The 10,046-nt window shown below is 41.0% G+C and overlaps 1 protein-coding gene across 1 annotated transcript; it reads right to left on the bottom strand.

The window, feature by feature from the left end:
- Positions 1-2,551: 2,551 nt before the first annotated feature.
- On the bottom strand, positions 2,552-9,734 carry RPS21 (ribosomal protein S21). Its single transcript, XM_063296966.1, has 6 exons — positions 9,591-9,734; positions 7,273-7,366; positions 4,652-4,715; positions 3,948-4,019; positions 3,085-3,140; positions 2,552-2,612 (listed from the first exon to the last, which is right to left on the bottom strand). The coding sequence occupies exons 2-6, from the start codon at positions 7,320-7,322 to the stop codon at positions 2,603-2,605; spliced, it is 252 nt and encodes an 83-aa protein (XP_063153036.1). The 5' UTR covers positions 7,323-7,366; positions 9,591-9,734; the 3' UTR covers positions 2,552-2,602.
- Between the last annotated feature and the right edge of the window lie 312 nt (positions 9,735-10,046).

Here is a 10,046-nt window from a genome sequence, read left to right as displayed (position 1 = left end):
ATTTTTGTCTGAGAGCAGTACAGAGCATTTTCACTGCATGCCGATTCTTAAAATACATCTGGAAAAGCTCCCTAAAACAGCCCAGGCTGGCAAAAAACTTTCAATGGATATGGAAACAGGGTTTTACACAGCCCGTTGGATGCAGAAATACTACCGCTGGGTGGGGAGTAGGGTTACTCCTGCGTATACATGAATGAAGATTCAAGGAACCATCTCCAAGAACAGTCAGCATCGTTTTTGCATCCTTCTTGCTTAAACTGGTTTTACAAGAGTTGTGCTTGGCCAGAGCATGGTTTCAGATTGCACTGTCAGGGCGCAAGCTGGAGAAGGCAATTAAGGGGTCACTGGATGATGCCAATCTCCCTCCCCCATTCAGAGAGGGAGTCTGCAAGCTAAGCAGATCCCCATGGGAGGTCCCCTTGTGACAGTGGTGGAAATTCTGCTGTATCTATCAACGCTCCAGTGTGGGAAGGAAGGGAGAGAGTACCACCTCTTGAATTTGTAGCCCCTAAATCAGTGTTTCTCAACCTCGGCAGCTTGAAGATGGGTGGCCTTCAACTCCCAGAATTGGCTGGGGAGTTCTGGGAGTCGAACTCCACCCATCTTCAAGTTGCCGAGGTTGAGAAACACTGCCCTAAATCCCGCCTTGGCAAACAGATAAAAAAAACACACCAGCCCTACACATGTGTACATTCTCTCACCAAAATAAAAGAAAAATTAAGCAGCAATACCAAAAAGGGGAAACGGCAATTCTTGCTTTTCCAGTGTTGCTGACCTGAGCAGCTGTGATGTCTGTCTTCACTTACTTTCTCCTTTTGCAGGAATGCATTGCCTTACTGGAATTCCTAACCCTGCCATGCCTGTGAAGCTTTTCTGTTGTAAATCTGGAATTGGGCACTTACCAGAATCTTGCAGCTCAACCATAGCCCTCAAGACAGAAATAAAATGGGGGAAAATAATCCCACATGTTTTTCTGTAGCATACCTTAATATAGAAACTGGAAGTTTAATCGTACGGCTTTTCCAAGCCTACTATAAAAAGAGTGATGTCTATAGGAAGAGAGGAAGAGCCATTCTTGGGGCTGGTTAGTTCCCTAGCAGGGACCAGCCTTATCGCTTTATGGGATGAATTTGATCTGCCCTTATTTGGATTTTTTATTTATTGAAATATTGGTATTATTTATAATTTTATTGAATTTTAAATTGTTTTTACTGTGAACCGCCCAGGGTCCCCCACGTGGGGGAGATGGGCGGTGATAAAATTATATATATCTACATCTATATGTTTATTATACTAATACAATAATAATATATTATGATATAATAATAATGATATATTATTATTTATTATATCACAGCCTGGAGTGGAGCATGGTGGATATTAGGCAGAACCAGAGTGAAAGATAAAGGCCAGGGATGAATTCTGCAGTCTCTCTGGGCTTTATCAAGTAGAGATAAACAATTCTGACCTGTTGTCTAATTAACAATCTATTAGTGGGCCTCTAGAAATAGCTGCTCTTAACAATGTATTAAATACTGTTTATTAGACAGTATAAACTGACAATATAAACATCCTGTATTTTCCCTACTCAGGAAGAGGAAACCATTACCTACAGCAGAGGCAATATAGGGAAGGCTGCCTAAATTACTAAAGGCGATAGGCATATCTTGTTTTATTGCTTATTGCGCTTTGCAGATTTTTTTTTTAACAAGACCCTCCACCAGCAAAAAGATCATGACTCACTGGAGGCTCAGATGATGACTAGCATTTTTTAGCAATAAAGTATTTTTTAATTAAGGTTTGTACACTTTTTTTCTAGACATAATGCTACTGCACACTTAACAGACTACAGTATAGTGTAAACATACTTTTATATGCACTGGGAAACGAAAAAATTCACATGACTTGCTTTATTGCAATATTCACTTTATTGCAGTGGTCTGGAACCAAATCTGCAATATCTGAGGTATGCCTGTCGTGTGTGTATATGTACGTCTCTCTCTCTATATATATATATATGTATCAAATATTAGAATCCTAGAATCAACATCTCAGAAAGATCTGTAGGTGATTCATCAAATCACCCAGGATTTTATGGTCTATAAGTTGTTACGCTGCAACAAATAGAAGTGAAGAAGCCATATATTATTGCTGGCTGCATCTTAATTCAGAAATCTTAACCTGTGTACGTTTACAAAATTTCAGTGTCTCAAAATAACCTTTTCACCGAATGTGTTATACAGCTATCTAATCCACCTATCCTTAAGGCTTATGAATTTTTCAATCAATCCACATCTTAATATAAATATATCACCAAATTACCCTTGTTTCTTTGTTTTTCAGCTTATTTTAGGAAACAATCTAACGAACAATTCTCGAGGATTAAAGCCACTGAAATCAATAGAACTCATTTTAAAGTTAATTACGCCTAGGATTGTACTTTTAAATTTTCTTAAACAATGCATATCAGTAACACCTTAAACTTCAAAGTTAGCCACATGTAAAGCATTCTGCCTGTTACAACTTGAAATGATACACTGCACAACAAATCTTTTCCAATGGTTTATTTTCTAGGAAATCCCATAGTGTGGAGCTTCTTCAGTTAGAAATTCCTGCAAAGACAAACAAAACACAGAATTGTTAACTTTCCAACAAATTAAGGACATGGGCCTGCAGGAAATCTCCCCTGGGACCGGCCCCATTTGACTTTCTTAAATAAAATGGTTGGCTGCAGCCCTTTGCTTCATCTGAAAATATGCCCAGGAAGACAGAAAAACATGGGGGAGGGGAGACATTTGTAGACAAGGGGGAATCAGAGAGAGATTAATAGACTGCCTTCTGATAAATGGGTGTTTTATAAGCAAGCATTTCCATCAAGGAGTATATTTTGTGAATGCACACACCCTCTAATGGCATCCATGATGTGCTGTCAAAATGCCCAGTGGCCCAAACATGTTTCCTAAAGCACAAGGCAGGGCAAGACAAGAAGCTCATAAACTTAGGATGCACAGCCATGTTACAATCTGGCAAAAGGGAAAAGGAAGATGCACTGCCACAGCTTCCAGTCTTCAGTGCAAGACTTACTTGGAAACAATTCCATCATTTTTTGCCAGTCGCAGAATTGAGTCATCAGACTCCCCCTGAAAAACAATGAGTCAGTTTCATAGTTAATAATTAGTTAGTTAGTTAGTTTCGTAGCTAAATAAGATGCAGAAACTGAATTCATACACTGAATTTCAACCTGCCAATGCTTGGTGAATTGAGGAAATGGCCGCTTCTTCAAAGGAAATTTGTTGGCAACTGAAAGGGCAATTGCTTCTACCACCTTAAGAGTGAAGTATTATATACCTATTTGTTAGGATTTTAAGCCTATCTTCCATTAAAAAATGGCCAAGATTTAAAACCTATACTATTAAGCAATTAAGCACTATAATTATAATAGTCTAAAACCAGAATACAGGATTAGTATTTTTATAGTGAATATAGGTAAAGCATTCTGCTGCAAACAATTGACACTGAAAGTGTCTGACCTTGAAACAGGCCCATTTTAAAGTCTGTTCAGTTCTGGAACAATTGCAAAGGAGGACTGCTTGAGGTTAGAACATTCCATGATGCAACATTTATGTGCCCCAATATTATGCAGTATATTGGTGCACTCAAAACCTTCTGCATGTATTCTTTCTGTAACAGCAAAAGAAATGCTAACAATTTACTTTCTAATGTGATACACTCACTGCTCTAATAATTTCCCTTTATTAACATAACCATCCCAGGGCCTCAGCTCTTCACTTTAATTGAGCTGCTACCAGAAAATGTGTAGGAACGGACATAAATGTATACAGTAGATACAATGAGAAAATGTATAAATACAAAATCCTGTATTTGTAAACCATCTGGAAATGGACATGCAGCCAAAATTTGAGTCATTGAAAAACTATTAGATTTACCATTCGACGAATTGCTCCACAAATTGCATATGCTTTGAACTGGCCATTAACTCTGCCTGTGACTTTGTCAACCTGCGGTTGGAATTAAGATGGTTCAATTAACTGTTACACAATTATGTCTGAAATTTGAAAGACTGATACACAACACAGAAGGTATTTATTCATTTTATGCTCTACAGCTCTAACCAGATAATTAATCAAGCCCCAGTCCCATCCTAAACAAAAGGGGTTTATAGGGAAAGATGCATTTGGGGCTAGATTCACTGGAGTACTGAAAACTTGGGCAAAAGTCCTATTTATAGAAGATTAATTTTTCCATTACTGCTATTCCACAGCACATCCAAACGAAAGGACAAAAGGCAAAGCTTGAAACAATTTTTAAACTTTAAAAGAAGCATATGCAACAAAATGACAGTTTCAGCCTCTATTATATTTTTATCTAATCGTATTCACTCTATCCCTCTTTTCATTGCTAGGTTTGTTGTGTTCTGAAAACTTTTAATTTAACAGTTGTTGTTACATGATAATCAAGCTCTGCTTTTGTTTCCCTGCATCAGGAAATATAGCTTAATGCCTCATGCCCATAACCTCTGGATCGATCACCCCAAGAGAAAAATATTTATTACTATGCAGTTGCAACTAGCTGTTTATTTGAAACATTTATGGCTTTCCACTTGTATTTTTGGAGTTGTTATTTTACTCACCTCTGCAACATTTATTTGGATGGAAGCATGGTCTTTAGCGCCAATTATCCGATTGCTAGCAGAGCTGAAGGGAAAGAAATATGTACAGAAGAAAGAACTTAAAACCAGGCACAGGGCTGGGAAAAATGCTCTCTGTGTCCCTTTCACAGATTACTGTCTGTCATCATGCAGCATCAATTCCATCACTTGGCATACCTCAGCAATGTATCATCCTTGCGTCTTTTGGCAGAAGTTCCAACCACAGTGAAAAACCCAGAATCCCTTTTATTATTAAGACATTGTAGGAGGACAGCTGTGTTAGTCTACTGTAGCAAAAAATCAGGAGCCTCTTTTCTGACTAACAAAGGTTATTAAACACATAAGTTTTCAGAAGCTGCAGCTTAGGTCTTAGGTCTTCTAATGAAATTTGTTAGTCAGAGAATGTACTGCCAGACTCCTCCTTATAATTATCTTTTTTACAGTTGTAAATCATACATATAGAACTATCTACTAGTATAACACAGCAAATCAATACACACACACACACACGTATGTAAAAGTAATGCCCCATTATAAAATGCAATGCCCAATTAAGACACATTAAGATTGAATTATAATTGAGTTAAAATCAAAAATCAGAAAGCTACTCCACTCTGTGGAAGATCTTTCCTGAAAAGAAAATGATTTTCCATCTATAATAAAAGATTCATTTGGGTATAAAGGTAAACCCATGGTCCAATGTATTTTTGGTTTGCAATTTTCTCTTCTGGAGTGGCCACATAATACCGAAAGCTTTTTTCCCCATTTAAAATAATCAAAACTTGTTTTATCATCTAAAACTGGGCAAATTGTTAATTTTAACTATAACTGGCACAAACAAGATACCGTCAAACAATAGTTTATGATTTTCTCTCAACTAACTACTCTTAGTGCTCTCGGAGCCCCGTTTCCTTGCAGACGTTTCATTGCCAGACTCGGCAACATCTTCAGTGTGAAAAGGGAGTGGGCCTTGCTCTGTTTATAAACGGTGAGCCTCCTAAACCAGGCCAAATCCCAAAACGCCAGGGAATTCCTGGAAGCCTGGCACTCAGACAGAGCAGCCATCAACAGACACACAGAGATAAACAATATTTACATACCATTCAAAAGAGACAACAGAAAAGCCAAAAGACCAGAACACCTCCTGGCCAGCAATCAACACCCAGATATGCAAAAATCAACACTAGGATTAACACCAGATGAACAACCAAACAGCACAATACACCCTAATCAAGGAACTATTAACTCAGTCAACCAACCAAGCAGCAAACAACAGCCCAATCAAACAACTCCCAAGAAGAGAACAGCATCTCCACCAACACAAGATGGACAAACAGTATCTAAACAGAGAGCAAGGCCCACTCCCTTTTCGCACTGAAGATGTTGCCTAGTCTGGTAATGAAACGTCTGCAAGAAAACAACAAGGCTCAGAGCGCACCAAGGACTCCACAGTTCAACCCTGAGCTGTGAATATTCGCTCTGACTGGTACCTACTCTTAGCGCCATGGCACTTATCTCCTCTTTGTGGCTGCAGTGGAAGAGAGGTGGGAGAGGAGGCACCTGCCAGGCCAAGATTTATTAAGGCTCCTTCTCACCACCCTGAAACAGGGCAGCCTGATAGCGTAGCTGGAAATATGAAGCCTGACACTGCTGGCTTCTTCCACACATGGAATACAGTAACTAAACTGTTGCACGCTTGGTTTGTTGGGCCATCTGAACGTGTTGCAATGACTTCTTCTGGGAAGAACCATAGAGGAAGGGGAGGAAAAAAACACAAAACCACCTGTGGTTTACACAAGCTACGGGGGGAAATATAAATATAAATAAATAAATAAATAAATATTCCCCCCCTAGCTTGAGTAAAGCACAGGTGTGCCCCCCCCCGTTCCTGGTTTGTTTGTTTACATACATATGCCTTTATTTATTTATTTCCAAATTCCGTCACCGCCCATCTCCCACAAAAGGTAATTCTGAGTACCTAATTCCCCATGTAATGAGAGCATGGCAAGCCAATCTAACAGGTAAATTTCCTAACCGTTACAGCAGTTTGAAACAATTACCCAGAAAAGTGATGACTCCCCTTCACTGGATGTGTTGAGATGGAAGCTAGAGAGCAGGGCCTGGACTGCCCCTTTGATTCCAAGGACATCCTGCCAGCTGTTACCTTACACATAAGAGGCTGAAGCTGGAACTTTCCTGGCTAAACCGTAAACTGGGCGTACCAGATTATCTTAACAATGTCACTGTATTAACCCTGTTGAACTTTAGAGAGCCATAAAACCTTGACTTTTTAAGGAAGCCCCAAGTGGGCATCTCATACAAGTTGGAAGCCCACAACCTGGCTCATGCTTGGGTGTTTATTCTTCCATGGGGCTGTAGTCTCCTTGGCAATTTTTCTTTGCTACTGTTTTTGTGATTGTTAGTTTTGTCATACCATTTTACTATTTTAATCTTCTTACTATATAAACAGAATGTAAGACACTCAGCGTCCTGCTGGATTGGAGTCACGTGTAAGCTTCAATCAATCAATCAATCACACAGCCATAGCATTCTCTAAACCATCCAAGAAAGATACACAGTTTCTGTTGGTCAGATACACTCACCATTTACGAGGCACGTAGAGATCTACAAATTCCCCAGCATCGTTCTGCATTGTGCTTCAATTATTTGCCTCAAATGAGATGCAACAGGAAATTCCTAAAAAGATAAAATTTTAGGACAACCAGTACCCATTAAATGCTGTAATTATCGAGAGACAGATGCTCTTCAATCTCCTAGCAGCTTCTTTGAGTTGTCCTCGTGAAAATATTCCTGTTTTCCCACTGTTGCTATGTACATTCTTAAAACTTCAGCTAAGCAGAAAGATCTAATTTCAAACATTATTGTTTAAGACATTAAGAGAATGAAATTAACAGACAAAGGTATAGGCTTAATTCCCAATGGAATCTTCCCATAATTATCTCAGCAGCAATTTCCAAAAGTGCAAAGAGAATTGTGTGCATCTGAATACAATGCAAAATCCTTTAAGCCACAAACTTAATCTCTTGTAACCAGTGCCTGTATAAAACTTAAATATCTTTAGCCTCACCAAAAAGCAATGTGAAACCTACTGTATGATGAACCATGTGGATCTATTCCAAGATAGTGGGATACATATTCTACTTGATATAGGGTGGCATGCTACAAATCTTAATTTAACTTATTTTTTCACTGCATAGCTAACTTCAGTGCCTTAGCGTGGTTCAGCACATCTAGCACGGTCTAAGGCAAAGAGCACATGAATTCAACTTCCTACCAAGCTACAGCTCTCTGGATGTTCTTGCTCTGATGTTCAAATTAATGTATCCCACAAAAACAGTTGAAAAGATAAAACCCATATGATGATTATACAGTAGGGAGTCGATAAATAAGTATTCTCTGCTTAGGACAATTGGAATAAGGCAGAAAGAAACCTGACAGTCAACTTACTACTTCAATGTCTATAGCTGCCCACTTGTACATGATTTCATAGGATAGAGATCAGAATTACTCTTACTGGCTTATACATCTTTTTGGGACAAGACTGTATCCAAATGGCAATCACTGCCCCATTGAGACAATCCTGTTGTATTTAATAACACCTAAGATATGTGAATGGCAGGATACAGATTCTCTCCCATCCTTACTAAAGAAAGTCCCTTCTCTTTTCTCACACACAAGAGAAGGGACTTTGACACAGGTGTTAGTAGGAATACTCAGGTATTCCCTCATTTTCCTTGGCCAATACAACTAACCACCCTGAAGACTATGAAAATTATAGTTGGACATATCTGGAAAACAGGCTGTGGAATGGTTGCATTTATTGACTCTGCTAAATCTGCTTCTAGGAGATAAAACTCATAAACTGACTATAAAAATCCATAAACACCGATCCCTTTCTCTCTCTCTCTCTTAAATCAAGGTTCTGAAAAGCTGTGTGTCGATGACATACATGGTTAAGCAGGTAGACACTCTGACCCACTGTTCAACCCCATTTTCAAGGCTCTCCCTCTCCTTTCTCAACACTGGCAACTTTAAGGCGTGTAAATGTCATGGCTGGCTGGGGAATTCTGGGAGTTGAAGTCCACGTGTCTTAAAATTGCCAAGGTTGAGAAACACTGTCTTGAACACTAAGTGAAGCAGAAAGCATGGGCTTGTTGATCATGGTTGGCTAGACGATGGCCCAGAGTGTCCCCAGAGCATAGTCACTGAATGTTTCTTTTTAAATGAATCTGATTTTGCCATGAGCTGGAAAGGTGGAGGGGTGTCTAACATAACCCATCAGATACCTGGATGGATCTGTCAGGGAAGGATCTGTTCTGTGGTCCAAATGCAGGCCACGGGAGGATGGATCCAAGTTACAGGAAGGTACAGTGAATGTGAGGGGAAAAAAAAATACTTGGGGAGCCAAGCATACAAAGCTTTGCTTGCTTCCTAAAGAGGAACCCAGGGAGGAACCCCTTCACCCGAAGCGCGGAAAGCACGGCCAGGCAGCCATCAGCGTGGGAAAGGCGGGAGAGAAATGCAACAATTGAAACTGTCTGGGAATTTAATTCCCTGAAATTAAATTAAATTTTATTAAATTAATAAATTAAATTAAATTTTATTAAAATTAAATTTAATTCGGAATCCCTGCAGTAGCAGGGGGTTGGGCTCGATGACCTCAAGGGACCCTTCCCATTCGGGACTCAGCTCCTAACAGGCGTCGGCTTTCTGCACGGGCCGCTTTGGGAAGAGGCAGGTCTCGGGCACACTCTCCCTTCCCCGCCTGCAGCAAACCTAGGAACACCGGCACCGCCCCGTGGAAACAAAGGGAGGACCCCCCTTCCCGCCGTGGCCCGACCCGCTCCGGGAATGCGGCGAGAAAGAAGCGCCGCGCGAACCGGACCAGGCCTCGCCTCACCTCCTCACACGCCGCGAGCCCAGGCCGGAAAAGGAAGAGGGCGTCACTCTGAAGCGACGCGAAAGCTCGCTGCCGAAGGGAGGGGGGAAGGCCAAGGAGCGGCGCGTGGGAGATGACGCCACTGGAACGCGAGAGAGAAAGCGGCGGGACGGCGTCCCAGAAAGTGGAAGGAAGGGTGCTGGTTGGGGGCGGGGCGAAGGGAGCTGTTAGCCACGCCCATGTCTTTCTCCTGGTGGGGGGCGGGAATTCCTATCCCCGGCGCGCGCTTTAGGCCGCGAAGGCCGGCCTGAGGAGAATCTAGAAGCCCCGAGCGGGAGAAAGAAGCGCGCAAAGGAGCCTGCGCTGTGCAGTATAGGACCATATAAGGGGAATGCACCGCCCTACGACAGAGAGCATCTCGGTCAGCGTTTTTCAACCTTGGCAACTTTAAGATGGGTGGACTTCAACTCCCAGAAT

The sequence above is a fragment of the Candoia aspera genome, chromosome 3 (assembly GCF_035149785.1).
Source record: "Candoia aspera isolate rCanAsp1 chromosome 3, rCanAsp1.hap2, whole genome shotgun sequence".
In the NCBI taxonomy this organism is placed as follows: Eukaryota; Metazoa; Chordata; class Lepidosauria; order Squamata; family Boidae; genus Candoia; species Candoia aspera.
Note: the sequence above shows the minus strand (reverse complement) of the source record. Positions and strands in the feature narration are given on the sequence as shown.

Bases quoted from the DNA above. Each gene is read 5' to 3' on its own strand.
- RPS21 (XM_063296966.1), bottom strand. From the start codon at position 7,322: ATGCAGAACGATGCTGGGGAATTTGTAGATCTCTACGTGCCTCGTAAA. The intron at 4,716-7,272 runs GTGAGTGTATCT...CTTTCCCTTCAG, and splicing joins CTCTACGTGCCTCGTAAATG to CTCTGCTAGCAATCGGATAA. The intron at 4,020-4,651 runs GTGAGTAAAATA...TTCCAACCGCAG, and splicing joins TCCAAATAAATGTTGCAGAG to GTTGACAAAGTCACAGGCAG.